General features: G+C 46.3%; 1 protein-coding gene across 1 annotated transcript in view; it reads left to right on the top strand.

Annotated features, from left to right (window-relative positions):
* Positions 1–15,281, top strand: part of LOC120051219 (probable E3 ubiquitin-protein ligase HECTD4) — a 60,028-nt gene that overhangs the window by 7,742 nt on the left and 37,005 nt on the right. Inside the window, exons 4-25 of the mRNA XM_038997962.1 lie at positions 3,484–3,573; positions 3,680–3,807; positions 5,035–5,143; positions 6,045–6,183; positions 6,324–6,494; positions 6,590–6,782; positions 7,932–8,090; positions 8,202–8,315; positions 8,413–8,553; positions 8,708–8,943; positions 9,902–10,044; positions 10,178–10,248; positions 10,369–10,474; positions 10,707–10,827; positions 10,944–11,072; positions 13,062–13,186; positions 13,393–13,546; positions 13,748–13,848; positions 13,968–14,172; positions 14,310–14,534; positions 14,659–14,822; positions 15,016–15,261. Coding sequence (XP_038853890.1) covers positions 3,484–3,573; positions 3,680–3,807; positions 5,035–5,143; positions 6,045–6,183; positions 6,324–6,494; positions 6,590–6,782; positions 7,932–8,090; positions 8,202–8,315; positions 8,413–8,553; positions 8,708–8,943; positions 9,902–10,044; positions 10,178–10,248; positions 10,369–10,474; positions 10,707–10,827; positions 10,944–11,072; positions 13,062–13,186; positions 13,393–13,546; positions 13,748–13,848; positions 13,968–14,172; positions 14,310–14,534; positions 14,659–14,822; positions 15,016–15,261 — 3,270 coding nt within the window. The remainder of the gene's footprint in view (positions 1–3,483; positions 3,574–3,679; positions 3,808–5,034; positions 5,144–6,044; positions 6,184–6,323; positions 6,495–6,589; positions 6,783–7,931; positions 8,091–8,201; positions 8,316–8,412; positions 8,554–8,707; positions 8,944–9,901; positions 10,045–10,177; positions 10,249–10,368; positions 10,475–10,706; positions 10,828–10,943; positions 11,073–13,061; positions 13,187–13,392; positions 13,547–13,747; positions 13,849–13,967; positions 14,173–14,309; positions 14,535–14,658; positions 14,823–15,015; positions 15,262–15,281) is intronic.

Raw genomic sequence — 15,281 nt, 5'->3', positions numbered from 1 at the left:
ACCATTTTAACTTCCATTCATTGTTATATTTTTTGTCTATTGTTTAACTATATGTAAGCTTCTTTCTTGGCCAGGGATCACTTGGAAAAGAGATGAACATCTCAATGTGACTTCTAAGATTATATAAAGAATACAAATAATAATAATTGGTCATACATTGTGGAAAGTAAGGCAAATAATGCAGATCAAGAAATGGCTACACAGCAGAAGCATGGCACAACACTCTCTTTTGTGTTAAAGGGGAACCTTCTTTTGGTATTTGTTTGATTTGTCCATTGTTGATATACACTATGTACAAAACATTAGGAACACCTTCCTAATATTGAATTTCACTCCCCTTTGCCTCCAGACCTGCCTCAATTCGTCGGGGCATGGACTACAAGGTGTCAAAAGTGTTCCACAGGGATGCTGGCCCATGTTGACGCCAATGCTTCCCACTGTTGTGTCAAGTTGGCTGGATGTCTTTTGGGTGGTGGACCATTCTTGATACACAAGGGAAACTGTTGAGCGTGAAAATGCCCATTCACCCTCTGAATGGCACACATACACAATCCATGTCCAAAGCTTAGAAATCCTTCTTTAACCTGTCTCCTCCCCTTCATCTACACTGATTTGAAGTGGGTTTAACAGGTGACATCAATAAGTGATCATAGCTTTCACCTGGATTCACCTTAAGTCTGTCATGGAAACAGCAGGTGTTCCTAATGTTCTGTACACTCAGTGTAGTTCCATTAAGTTTTCAAGACATGCAGTACCAGTCAAAAGTTTGGACACACCTACTCATTCAAGGGTTTTTCTTTATTTGGACTATTTTCTACATTGTAGACTAATAGTGAATACATCAAAACTATGATAGAGTTAAACAAATCAAAATTAGAATCTATATTTGAGATTCTTTAAAGTAGCCACCTTTTGCCTTGATGACAGCTTTGAACACTCTTTGCATTCTCTCAACCAGCTTCACCTGGAATGCTTTTACAACAGTCTTGAAGGAGTTCCCACATGCTGAGCACTTGTTGGCCGCTTTTCCTTCACTCTGCAGTCCAACTCATCCCGAACCATCTTAATTGGGTTGAGGTCGGGTGATTGTGGAGGCCAGGTCATCTGATGCAGCACTCCATCACTCTCCTTGGTAAAATAGCCCTTACACAGCCTTGAGGTTTGTTTGGGGTCATTTGTCCTGTTGAACAACAAATGATAGTCCCACTAAGCGCAAACCAGATGGGATGGCGTATCTCTGCAGAAGGCTGTGGTAGCCATGCTGGTTAAGTGTGCCTTGAATTCTAAATAAATTACTGACCGTGTCACCAGCAAAACACCATCACACCTCCTTCATGCTTCACGGTGGGAACCACACATGCGGAGATCATCCATTCATCTACTCTGCGTCTCACAAAGACACAGCGGTTGGAACCAAAAATCAAAGGACAGATTTCCACCCGTCTAATATCAATTGCTTGTGTTTCTTGGCCAAGCAAGTCCCTTCTTCTTATTGGTGTCCTTTAGTTGTGGTTTCTTTGTAACAATTCGACCATAAAGGCCTGATTCACGCAGTCTCCTCTGAACAGTTGGTGTTGACGTGTCTTACTTGAACTCTGTGAAGCATTTATTTGTGCTGCAATTTCTGAGGCTGGTAACTCTATTGAACTTATCCTCTGCAGCAGAGGTTTCTTTATTAGATTTTTTATTTCACCTTTATTTAACCAGGTAACAAGATAAATAAATAAATACATAGTGTGAGGATGAGGTAGATTGGATGGGCTGTTTACAGATGAGCTATGTACAGGTGCAGTGATCTGTGAGCTGCTCTGACAGCTGGTGCTTAAAGCTAGTGAGGGAGGTAAGAGTCTCCAGCTTTAGTGATTTTTGCAGTTCGTTCCAGTCATTGGCAGCAGAGAACTGGAAGGAGAGGCGACCCGAAGGAAGAATTGGCTTTGGGGGTGACCAGTGAGATATACCTGCTGGAGCGCATGCTACGGGTGGGTGCTTCTATGGTGACCAGTGAGCTGAGATAAGGCGGGGCTTTACCTAGCAGAGACTTGAAGATGACCTGGAGCCAGTGGGTTTGGCAACGAGTATTGAAGCGAGGGTCAGCCAATGAGAGCGTACAGGTCACAGTGGTGGGTAGTGTATGGGGCTTTGGTGACAAAACGGATGGCACTGTGATAGACTGCATCCAATTTGTTGAGTAGAGTGTTGGAGGCTATTTTATAAGTGACATCGCCAAAGTCGAGGGTCGGTAGGATGGTCAGTTTTACGAGGGTATGTTTGGCAGCATGAGTGAAGGATGCTTTGTTGCGAAATAGGAAGCCAATTCTATATTTAATTTTGGATTGGAGATGCTTAATGTGAGTCTGAAAGGAGAGTTTACAGTTTAACCAGACACCTAGGTATTTGTAGTTGTCCACATATTCTAAGTCAGAACCATCCAGAGTAGTGATGCTGGACGGGCGGGCAGGTGCGGGCAGCGATTGGTTGAAGAGTTTAGTTTTACTTGCATTTAAGAGCAGTTGGAGGCCACGGAAGGAGAGTTGTATGGCATTGAAGCTCATCTGGAGGTTAGTTAACACAGTGTCCAAAGAAGGGCCAGAGGTATACAGAATGGTGTCGTCTGCGTAGAGGTGGATCAGAGAGTCACCAGCAGCAAGAGCAACATCATTGACGTATACAGAGAAGGTCATTCCTGTGGCGGTCCTCATGAGAGCCAGTTTCATCATGGCGCTTGATGGTTTTTGCGACTGTACTTGAAGAAACTTTCAAAGTTCTTAACATTTTCCGGGTTGACAGACCTTCATGTCTTAAAGTGATGATGGACTGTCGTTTCTCTTTGCTTATTTGAGCTGTTCTTGCCATAATATGGACTTGGTCTTTTACCAAATAGAGCTATCTTGTGTATACCACCCCTACCTTGTCACAACACAACTGATTGGCTCAAACGTATTAAGAAGGATAGAAATTCCACAAATGAACTTTTAACAAGGATCACCTGTTAATTAAAATGCATTCCAGGTGACTACCTCATGAAGCTGGTTGAGAGAATGCCAAGAGTGTGTAAAGCTGTCATCAGGGCAAAGGGCTACTTTGAAGAATCTAAATAATAACATGTATTTTGATTTGTTTAAAACTTTTTTTGTTAGTTAGTACATGATTCCATATGTGTTATTTCGTAGTTTTGATGTCTTCACTATTATTCTACAATGTAGAAAATAGTAAAAATAAAGTAAAACACTTGAATGAGTAGGTGTGTCCAAACTTTTGACTGGTACTGTATATAACTTGATGCAAAATTTGTCGTACCGGCTGTATTTCTGTATTTTGAAAGTTATATCTTAACTTGATTGTTGACATGCAAAACATTTTTGGGACTAAATCAACGATGGACTAATGAAGCATTTTTCTCTAACACTATTAGGCCTACCTGGGACCTTCACTGACTTTCGCTCCCTCCCATTCCATGGTTTAACACATGTTTTGTGTTTCCAGAGGGTCCCTGAAGACCTTCATCCACACAGTTCACCTGCTGCAGAAACAGACAGACTTGGGCCAGCTCCCTGTGGCTGATGTGCTCTACAGGTGAGTCTAGTATCCTTATGCCTGGATGTGCTTGGTGAGACACCGTTGTCTTTTTTCTGTGTTGTTTTCGTTGTGAACTATTTCTCTCCCGATCTGTCCCACCCAGACTCCTGGTGCTGGAGGGGGGGCCAGGCTCCCCATCCTGTCTGCTGGGGGGAAAGCACAGGGTCTCCTGGGGCTTTGAAGACATGCTGCCTACACCTGACAGCAGCGCTGGAGGGGCAGAGAGCAAAGGTAAGCCTGTGTGTGTGTGAACAAGAGCTCCATTGGTCTTGGGATAGGGAGCAAACTTCCTTTGAACCGGACCTGGGGGGGTTTTCAAGTGAGGTTGCTTTTTTGTTGTTGCAAACTCTAAATATTTTCCAGTCTAGTGATCATATTAGTGATTTTTGTGCTGTTGGATTTGTATTTATTTAACCTTTATTTAACTAGGCAAGTCAGTTAAGAATAAATTCTTATTTACAATGACGGCCTAGCAAAAGGCCTCTTGCGGGGACGGGGCCGGGGTTTAAAAAATCTATAATATATAGGACACATTTTCACAGTACCATTATAGAGTAATGTGTATGTGAGTGCACTGTAAGTGTAGTTGTTAGTAGTAGTGTTCTGGTGACAACGGCAACCAGGCTGTCCTGCTGGCCCTCATAATCCTTTCTCTCATTTGGATGATTTATTCATTCACCTCTTTAGATCATTTCTATTTGATCCTTTGTTTGGAGCCACTTAGTACTCCCAACATTAAGCCAAGGGCAGACATGGAGTCATCCTTCTGTCTCATTGGCCGAGTCTTCTGAGGAGGGCATCGTGTTGGTTATAGGGCAGGGTAATGACTAGCAGAAGTTTGAGGGAGAAAGAGAGAGGGTGGGTGATGGCTTGTTTCCTCCAATCGATGGGCTGACCTTGGAGAGCCCTGTAAGGTGATAGGACCTCATCAGCTCTCCTATAGGAAGCCAGTTGAGAGGCAGAGAAATGGCAGCTAAATAATCTAGTAGAGCTGGCAGGCCGGGGGCTGGGGGGCTTATCCCTCTCACCTGCCAAGTGCAAACTACAGGCAGGTTCAGTCAAAAGGAAAGTCATTTTCCCTGCCTTTCTTGTTGATTGGCTGACTAGTCCTTTGATTCTGTTTGGCCAATGCTGTGGGTGTGTGAGACCATATGTACACATACTATGCTATAAAATGAAGAACAACATTAAACACGAATTGTCAGTTGAAAAAGTAGGGCTATACTGTCAGACTGTCCCGTCTGTCTGCACCATGGTGCTTCAGTGGGGAGAAGATGAGAGAGAACTTACAGATGGACATATCTTTCAGTAGCTTAATCACACCCCTTCTCCTGTTATCCCCTCCTCTCTATACTGTCCTCCCTCTCCCTTCCGTTCCTGGTTTTTCTCTCCCCCTTCCATTTTTCTCCCCTTCTTCTGCTGTTCCTCACTCTGTCTATATCCTCCCTGCTGTTGCAGACACAGACCTAGGGCGCTGTCTGGCCACAGATGGGCTCTATCTCTACACCACTAACTCCTTTGGGAGAGGGATCAGCAAGCTGGGCTCCGGTTTGCACGGGACACTGAGGTAACATGACACCCATGCCTATATCTGCAGAGAGAAAGAGTGAGAGTGCCTCACTTAAAATACCCTCAAATCCAATTTTACTTGTCACATGCTTCGTAAACAACAGGTGTAGACTCACAGTGAAATGCTTACTTCCCAACAATGCAGAGAGAAAAATTGAGAACTAATAGAAGAAGAATAACATGAGGAATGACTAACGATAACTTTTCTATTTACACGAGGTACCAGTACAGAGTCGATGTGCAGGGGTACACTGTCATTCAGCCACAAGAGCATCAGTGAGGTCAGGCACTGATGTTGGGCGATTAGGCCTGGCTCGCAGTCGGTGTTCCAATTAATTCCAAAGGTGTTCGATGGGGTTGAGGTCAGGACTCTGTGCAGGCCTGTCAAGTTCTTCCACACCGATCTCGACAAACCATTTTCTGTATGGACTTTGCTTTGTTGTTCCTAGACTTTTCCACTTCACAATAACAGCACTTACAGTTGACTAGGGCAGAAATTTGACTAATTTACTTGTTGGAAAGGTGGCATCCTATGACAGTGCCACGTTGAAGGTCACTGAGCTCGTCAGTAGAATGGCCTTACTGAAAATGTTTGTCTATGGAGATTGCGTGGCTGTGTGCTCGATTTTATACACCTGTCAGCAACGGGTGTGGCTGAAATAGCAGATTTCACTCATTTGAAGGGATGTCCACATACTTTTTGACATGTAGTGTATATGCTGTACATATAAGTAGGGAGCCACCGGGCCACCTCATGTCCTGTTCTAACTCAACTGTTCCCTCCTTCTGACCTGAACTTCAAAACCCCTCTGCCCTACTGTATTCCCCCTCTGATTTATTTCACTTTTTGAGCAAAATATCAGAGGAAATGGAGATCATTATTTTGTGTGTTTGTGCAGGGGGTTTGTGTACTGTCGGAATGAGGACTTGGAGCCCGGCTGGGTGGTGTTCAGCAGCGGCCGCCTTCTTCACCGCCCCGCCTCCTTTGATGCCAAGCCTCATCAGCTGTGCCAGGTCATCGACCCCTTCACCCTGCAGGTACGGCAGCTGGCAACCTAGCAACAGGCTTCATGACATCACTCATGATGACTCAATTTCAATAACTCAGGCCAGCACCACACATTGGGCGATCCAGTACTGTATCTCTTCCAAAAGACTGACCTTTCTACCTATCTCAGGTGTGCCAGGTCGTTCCCATGCCAGCCCACCACTTCCCTGTTGGCAGCAGCATGTCCACGCTGCACCTGTGCTCAGATGGAACCTACCTGTACTGGGTGTGGTCTCCTGCCAGCCTGAACGAGAAGACCCAGAAAGGCCACTCGGTCTTCATGGATGTCTTTCAGCTATTGGTGAGGTTGTTTCTCCAACTCTTTCGACCATGCTCCAAAAGGCTCTTCCCTCCTTCCCATCTCTCACCCCTCTCTCCCTCCTCCCTCTGGTGCAGACAGAGACAGGATTGTGTGTGGCAGACGTCCTGCAGGAGAGGGTGATCCTGATACGGAAGGAGGGCGAGTCGTCCAAGTGTCTGAACGAGCTGCTGTTGAGCCGCATGTCACGCTTTCGCGCCTCCCACTCCGCAACGCTGGCCGCTCTCACCGGCTCTGCCATCACCAACACTGTCAAGGAAGAGCAGTCCGGTAATGACCTCACACTATTTAGATTGATACACTTTTTTTTAACCCTGAAAACTCCCCAATCCTTAACAGTTAAAAGCATACCCATAACATGATGCAGCCATCACTATGTTTGAAAATATTGCAAGTGGTACTCAGTAATCTATTGGATTTGCCCCAAACATAACACTTTGTAATCAAGAGAAAAAGGTCATTGCTTTGCCACATTATTTGCATTATTACTTTAGTGCTTTGTTGCAAACAGGATGCATGGTTTGGAAGATTTTTATTCTGTACAGGCTTCCTCCTTTTCACTCTGTCAGTTAGGTTAGTATTGTGGAGTAACTACAATGTTGTTGATCCATCCTCAGTTTTCTCCTATCACAGCCATTAAACTCTGTAACTGTTTTAAGGAAACCATTGGCCTCATGGTGAAATCTCTGAGCGGTTTCCTTCCTCTCCGCAACTGAGTTAGGAAGGACGCCTGTATCTTTGTAGTGACTGGATGTATTGATACACCATCCAAAGTGTTACAAATAACTTCACCATGCTCAAAGGGACATTCAATGTCTGCTTATTTTTACCCATCTACCAATAGGTGCCCTTTGCGAGGCATTGGAAAACCTCCCTGGTCTTTGTGGTTGAATCTGTGTTTGACTGAGGGACCTTACAATTATCTGTATGTGTGGGGTACAGAGATGAGGTAGTCATTCAGAAATCATGTTAAACACTATTATTAAACAATTTAGTATGTGACTTGTAAAGCAAATCTTTATTCCTAAACATATTTAGGCTTGCCATAACAAAGGGGTTGAATTCTTACTGACTCAAGACATTTCGGCCTTTCATTTATAATGAATTTGTACAAATTACGAAAAACAAAATTCCACTTTGACATTATGGGGTGTAGGCCAGTGACGACATCTCAATTTAATCTATTTTAAATTCAGGCTGTAACACAACAAAATGTGGAAAAAGTCAAGGGGTGTGAATACTTTCTGAAGGCACTAACACAACAGTTTTTGTTTCACCAACAGTTAAATGTGTGATATCCAGGCAGTGAAAAATAGGATTGAATCTTCATTATCCTCGTCACATTGCTCATTGTGCGATTCACACTTCACATCCCTTTGTTGTGTGTTGACTCATGTATTTGCTCCTCTTCCACAGCAGTAAACACCAGCTGTGGCCTCCCTCTAAAGACTCTGAGGAAGACTCCCATGTATGTGTGTGGGACGTCCCTGGTGATGCTGGCATCTCCGCCCGGTGTGTCTGGCAGCTCTGCCACACGCTCCCTGTTTGGTGGGACCAGCGGCTTGTCCTCCCTGAAGAGTAAGAGCAGATGTTCCTCTTCACTGTTTTTCTCTGTTGTGTTTTTGGCAAGTCTCCTTTTCACTGTTAGTGGTATATTTGTTGACTGCTTTCCTCTCTTTCTCCAACCAGTCCTCTCCTCCAGTCTGGCATTCAACCTAGTTGATGGTCAGTTCAGTAGCCGGGCAGATCTCATTGACGCACCTGGCAGTTCTCTAGGCAGGGGGGCCCAGGTGGCAGGGCTGGGTAAGCTCCTGTTCAGGAATTAGGCTTTTTTTCCTTTTTTTCCCCTAGATGAGTGCAGCGTTCTCAAAGTAGAGCTTATGTGACATTTGTGTTGTAGGAGCCTGCTATGACGCGCTCAACAACTTAATCTGGAGCTGCTCCAGTGACTACATGGACCAGTGGTCTAACCCTGGCAACCAGGCCTTCCATCACGTGTGCCATAGGCTTGGCGTCAGTCATGTCATCAAGGAACCCAAAGGTAACCAAAACAGTTTTACTCTTGTTTAGAAAACAACGCTGACCTCAAATTATGTGCTGCAGAATTATAGGCTGAAGAGTGTCTCAACCAGCTTCTTCCTTTTAAGTCAAATCGTACCGTTAAGAGTTGACTTACCCCTCGCTCCCTGCTGCAGAGGAGACCGTGGCCACCGGCGAGGTGATCAACCAGCTGCTTCACCATGTGGGCGCCATGTGCATCCACCAGCTCAACCTTCTGGCAGCCAGCAGCAGCAGCTTTCCCCTGGGCGCCCTCCTGGGCAAGCAGCACCCCATCGATGCTCGCCACTTCAGCAGCATCTGTGACATCATGGAGAAAGCCATGGTCAACAGGGACACCTGCATCATCCGCTGCATCCTGGTGGTGTTCCAGGTACAGTGGAGCTGGAGAACCAAATCAAATTTATTGGTCACATACACGTGTTTAGCAGATGTTATTGTGCGTGTAGCAAAATGCTTGTGCTTCTAGGTCCGACAGTGCAGTAATATCTAACATTTTCACAACATATACCCAAAATATACGTAAATCTAAGTAAGGAATGGATTAAGAATATATACATATGTCAGAGTAGCATTGGACTAAGATACAGTGGCGTAGTATAGAATACAGTATATACATATGAGATGGGTGATGCAATATTTACACACAATTAAAGTGATTAAGATACCGTAGAATAGTATAGAGTACAGTTTATACATATGAGATGAGTAATGCCAGATACCGAGACATTATTAAAGTGGCCAGTGATTCCTAATCTGTCTATAGGCAGCAGCCTGTGATGTACTGGAGTTGGCTGTTTAACAGTCAGTGGTGTAGTATAGAATACAATACAGTATATACATATGAGCAAATGACTCTCGCTGGAGTATCTGACACAGGCTTTGAAAAATCACCATGAATAGGCTACCAGTGCGGCAAATGGCTGGTGCTGGTAAGCTTTCTTCACTTGTACATTAATTTTGCCAACACATGGTTAACCTTTGTTCAACCAGCTCAACAGCTGCTATTAGCGAAAATGTGTTCGGCGTTACCTTTCTAGCTAATAGGCTAGGGTAGAGTGTACACTTCCTCTTCCAACTTATAATGTGGGGAGTTCCAAATAATAAATAATTTTGGTTACTTCTCCTTGCCATTATCATTCAATGATAAGACATGATTTTATTCATTTATTTTTTGATTTGCTCATGTATGATGGGGTCTCTGGGTTGCCGGTATCCCTGGGAGGGTGTCCCTTGACAAGTTAAGTTTTAAGACCCCTGTGCTGCTATGATGTTACCTGGAGTCCAACTGATGTCTAAATCACTCATTTTTACACGTTGGTGTTTGTCAGGTGGTGTTCAGGTTCTTCAACCCTCAGTCGGAGCAGAACAGGGAGAGCGTGCGGCGTTCAGGTCTGCTCCTGTGGCAGCTGCTCATGGCTCCTGTGGATCAGATTGGAGCGGAGATCCAGGGAGAAGTGTGCCTGGCTATCAGGTAAGCACAACTCCGTTCAGAACAAAGCCATAAACACAGGACACACGTAAAGACAAGATCTTACAGACGACTATCTGTCCTGTGATTGACACCTACTGTCATTGTCTGTCTGTCTATCCATCCCTCTCTATAGCTCGGGTTTGAATACTTTGTATCAGGGGGAGTCTGAACTCAGCAGCCTGCTGAGGCTGGTCCTGACAGAAGGTGATAGTTGCGACCTACTCGTTGGGTTTTATGAACACTCTTAACACACACATGATTAGAATGTGTATCTCAAATATCTGATACGCTGGAAGTATTGAAGGAGTTCTGTGTGATCTTTAGGGGAGAGGAACAGTGGTCTGTCTCAGCTCCGCGATGTCATCCTCACCAACCTGGCTGACCAGCTGCAGAAAAATAGATTTGGGAGCGACGAAGATGATCACTACAGGTAGAGTCCAGCTTTTGCAGACATTTTCTCAACAATATTTCCAATGTCATGTATTACTGCTTGAAAAATACCTCTCAATTCCTCCCCTAACCAGAGCTGAATGGTTTCACTGAGTAACCTGATGCCATAAAATGTACCCGTGAATAATAATAATGCAATATGCCACTCTCTCTGTATAACAGGGTTGTTCAGCTGAATCAGTCTCATTATCTGGCCTGTGTTTCCCCTCCAGACTAAGTGATGAACTCCTGCACTGCATCCTGAAGACCGTTGTCCGTGAATCCTGCCTTCTTATCACTAAATGTCAGACTGTCGCAAGGGATGACTTCCAGAAGCTGCTCTCCACTGTGCCAGTATGTGTCTTTGGCTTTGTCTGGTCAGACAGTCTGTTTACCATTCAGCAGTAGATGAAGTGTGTTAGCTGTTGCATACTGACTTGTAGTCCCCCTCCCTCCTTCCCCTCTACCAGGTGGCCTCATCAAGCCTGCGCTACCTCATGGCCGTTCAGAACCACCTGCTTAGCAACACCGTTCTGATACGCCCCGATGACAACGACGACAGTGACAGCTCCCTACAAGGGGAAACAATGAAGGTACAGGTAAACACCCCTTTTAAATATCCCTACTGCTGTCTCTCCATGTGGTGTGTCTCTCTCTGTGTGTGTGTCTCTCTCTCTCTCCTTCTGTGTTTCTCTCTGTCTCTCTCTCTCTCCTTCTGTGTTTGTCTCTGTCTCTGTCTCTGTCTCTGTCTCTGTCTCTGTCTCTCTGTCTCTCTGTCTCTCTGTCTCTCTGTCTCTCTGTCTCTCTGTCTCTCTGTCTCTCTGTCTCTCTGTCTCTCTGTCTCTCTGTCTGTCTGTCTGTCTGTCTGTCTGTCCGTCCGTCCGTCCGTCCGTCCGTCCGTCCGTCGCGCTCTCTCTGTCCGTCGCGCTCTCTCTGTCCGTCGCGCGCTCTCTGTCCGTCGCGCTCTCTCTGTCTGTCGCGCTCTCTCTCTCTCCTTTTGTGTCTCTCTCTCTCTCTCCTTTTGTGTCTCTCTCTCTCTCTCTCCTTTTGTGTCTCTCTCTCTCTCTCTCCTTTTGTGTCTCTCTCTCTCTCTCTCTCCTAGTTGTGTCTCTCTCTCTCTCTCTCTCCTAGTTGTGTCTCTCTCTCTCTCTCTCCTAGTTGTGTCTCTCTCTCTCTCCTAGTTGTGTCTCTGCTGTCTCTCTCTCTCCTAGTTGTGTCTCTGTCTCTCTCTCTCCTAGTTGTGTCTCTCTCTCTCTCTCTCTCCTTTTGTGTCTCTCTCTCTCTCTCTCTCCTTTTGTGTCTCTCTCTCTCTCTCTCTCCTTTTGTGTCTCTCTCTCTCTCTCTCTCCTTTTGTGTCTCTCTCTCTCTCTCTCTCCTTTTGTGTCTCTCTCTCTCTCTCTCTCCTTTTGTGTCTCTCTCTCTCTCTCTCTCTCCTTTTGTGTCTCTCTCTCTCTCTCTCTCCTTTTGTGTCTCTCTCTCTCTCTCTCTCTCCTTTTGTGTCTCTCTCTCTCTCTCTCTCCTTTTGTGTCTCTCTCTCTCTCTCTCTCTCCTTTTGTGTCTCTCTCTCTCTCTCTCTCTCCTTTTGTGTCTCTCTCTCTCTCTCTCTCTCCTTTTGTGTCTCTCTCTCTCTCTCTCTCTCCTTTTGTGTCTCTCTCTCTCTCTCTCTCTCCTTTTGTGTCTCTCTCTCTCTCTCTCTCTCCTTTTGTGTCTCTCTCTCTCTCTCTCTCTCCTTTTGTGTCTCTCTCTCTCTCTCTCTCTCCTTTTGTGTCTCTCTCTCTCTCTCTCTCTCCTTTTGTGTCTCTCTCTCTCTCTCTCTCTCCTTTTGTGTCTCTCTCTCTCTCTCTCTCTCCTTTTGTGTCTCTCTCTCTCTCTCTCTCTCCTTTTGTGTCTCTCTCTCTCTCTCTCTCTCCTTTTGTGTCTCTCTCTCTCTCTCTCTCTCCTTTTGTGTCTCTCTCTCTCTCTCTCTCTCCTTTTGTGTCTCTCTCTCTCTCTCTCTCTCCTTTTGTGTCTCTCTCTCTCTCTCTCTCTCCTTTTGTGTCTCTCTCTCTCTCTCTCTCTCTCCTTTTGTGTCTCTCTCTCTCTCTCTCTCTCCTTTTGTGTCTCTCTCTCTCTCTCTCTCTCTCCTTTTGTCTCTCTCTCTCTCTCTCTCTCTCTCTCTCCTTTTGTGTCTCTCTCTCTCTCTCTCTCTCTCTCTCCTTTTGTGTCTCTCTCTCTCTCTCTCTCTCTCTCTCCTTTTGTGTCTCTCTCTCTCTCTCTCTCTCTCCTTTTGTGTCTCTCTCTCTCTCTGTCTCTCTCTCCTCTCTCTCTCTGTCTCTCTCTCCTTCTCTCTCTCTCTCCTTTTGTGTGTGTGTCTGGGGCCTCAGTTTCTGCAGCAATAGAGCAAGGATATTAAATCATGACAGCATAGCCACCACATTTAGCATGTTCAACAGTAAGCCCTTTTTTATTACAAACACCTAAACTTGTTTTTGTTTAACTTTTGTTATCGTGTTGATTGTAAACAAGTTTAGTTGTGTGGTCGTTTTCCTGTTAGAATAAAGTAAGCACTATTACGGAAGCGTTGCCTTTTCTCTTTGTGTGGTTCCCAGGAGTTGCAGACAAGCATCCTGTCGCTGGCCACCAAGATCCTGATGGGATGTGACGAGGTGCTGGAAACCCTGCAGCAGGTGACCGCCGCTCTCATCAACAGTGACATCACTGACCGAGAGACCAGGTGACCCTCACTCCTCTACCATTGCTTTTCCTGTTACCTGTCAACCTGTCATTTTACGTGTTGTATGCCTACCCCTAACTCTCTTGACCTTTTGGCTGTGTATCTGCATGTTCCCCTTGTATGCATATGAATCCCTTTCTATGCATTTCCCTCAAACTCCCTTCTACATACCTCTTATCCCACTTCTCTCTCCTTCCGGTCCGCAGGCTGAAGGGCCTGGAGCAGATGACCAAGGCTACCATGCTGGGCCACCTGCTGCCAGTGCTGCTCACCTCTCTGATGCACCCCAACCTGCAGACACTCAATCTGGCTGACGCTCTCATGCCCCAGCTAGTGCAGCTAGTCCTCTACACCAGCCAGGTGGGGGGGCTCAAACAAACACACCCGTCTCACCTCAATGTAGATATTCTTCTCTAGTTTAGAACGTCTGTCTGTCGTCTCTGGTTTCTGTGGTGGACGATGGGCAGACGTGTTGTTCTTGTTAATTGAAAGTTGATGATAGTTTGGAAGGAGAATTGGTATATATATTTATAATATGGGTTTCTCCTGGTTATTTCCCAGACTGCTCTGCTGTTGAAGACCCAGTCTCCTCTCTTCACTGACAGCATTCCACTGGTAGGAGGGCCGCTGGGCCAAAAGACGCCTGCTGCTGATGATGACCAGTAAGAGTACACACGGTCCTCTGTAGGCAAGATGTATCAGGACCTAAAGCCTGGTTTTCCAAGTGTGTTTGTGTTTCTCTGTCCCTGATGACTGCATGACTTCCTCTGTCCTGCTCCAGCTTTAGAATCCTAGATGAGCGGGAGGAGCCAGGCTTCCTGACAGGCCTGAAGATCCCTGCCCCATGGGCTGCTGGGAAGACGGTGGAGACGGTCCACCCAGTGCGAGACAACTATAAGTTCAAAGAGACGGTCCACATCCCAGGGGCACGCTGCCTCTACCTGCGCTTTGACTCCCGCTGCTCCTCGCAGTACGACTACGACAAGGTGACCAATCCCTGCACCTCTCCACCCCACATCACATTTCCATGTTAAAGCTATGTCATAACATGTCTAATCTAGTTTATCATTGCAAAGCTCTATGAGGAAGATATTTACTTGGTCTTTTCTCTCTGGTGTTCCAGTTGGTGATGTATGCCGGGCCCAACACTAACAGTCGCAAGGTGACTGAGTATGGAGGCAACACTCTGGGCTATGGCAGTCGCAGTGTCCTAGGGACAGGCTGGCCCAAAGACCTAGTCAAGGTGGAGGGGGACACAGTGACGTTCTCCTTTGAGATGAGGAGTGGGCGCGAGCACAACACCCCAGACAAAGCCATGTGGGGGTTCTCCTGCACTGTCCGAGCGCAGGTACACACAGCTGTGGATCACTGCACTGTTGTGAATACAGCATGAGTTCTGGCATGTTGCTGCCATGTTTGACATACACACCCAGACATTGTTACGTAGATCTGTCTCTGTTTTCCCGCAACAGGAATCATCAGAGGATGTTTCTGGGGGTCTCCCCTTCCTGGCAGACCTGGCGTTGGGTCTGTCTGTACTAGCCTGCTCCATGCTCCGCATCCTCTACAACGGACCTGAAGTAACCCGAGAGGAGGACGCCTGCCATGACCTGCTCTGCTCCAAGCTGCTCCAAAGGTGACTCGGCATAAATGGAGAATGATACAGAGCACACACTATAGATGGCACGAATGCACTGCAATGTAGCAGCACAGACATATACAGCTATAACCAACTAAATAATAACACCCTAGTAAAATAACACAGGTGACACCGTGGCAGAGAGTGGGTACCAGGACAGCCGAGACTAAAAGCTATCCATTTCCTCCAGGTGCCAATGGCAGGTGGAAGCTAATGGTGCCATCTCTCCAGCCCTAACCCCCAGCCCCTCTCCACTACCCCTCACCATCGAGGAGGACCGGGAGTTCACCTACCCCTCTGACGTGCTCATCCCTCCCCCGGGCCTCATGCCTGGGGCCTACTTTGACCTGCCCCGCATCCGCCTGCCTCCAGGCATCATGAGCCGGCTACGAGAGGTGTCCGGCAGGGCGCGGCCACAGTTCCGTCCCAGCATCAAGTAAGAAGTGGTGACCATAT

The sequence above is a fragment of the Salvelinus namaycush genome, chromosome 1, assembly GCF_016432855.1.
Source record: "Salvelinus namaycush isolate Seneca chromosome 1, SaNama_1.0, whole genome shotgun sequence".
NCBI lineage: Eukaryota > Metazoa > Chordata > Actinopteri > Salmoniformes > Salmonidae > Salvelinus > Salvelinus namaycush.
This window is presented reverse-complemented; position numbering and strand designations above follow the sequence as displayed.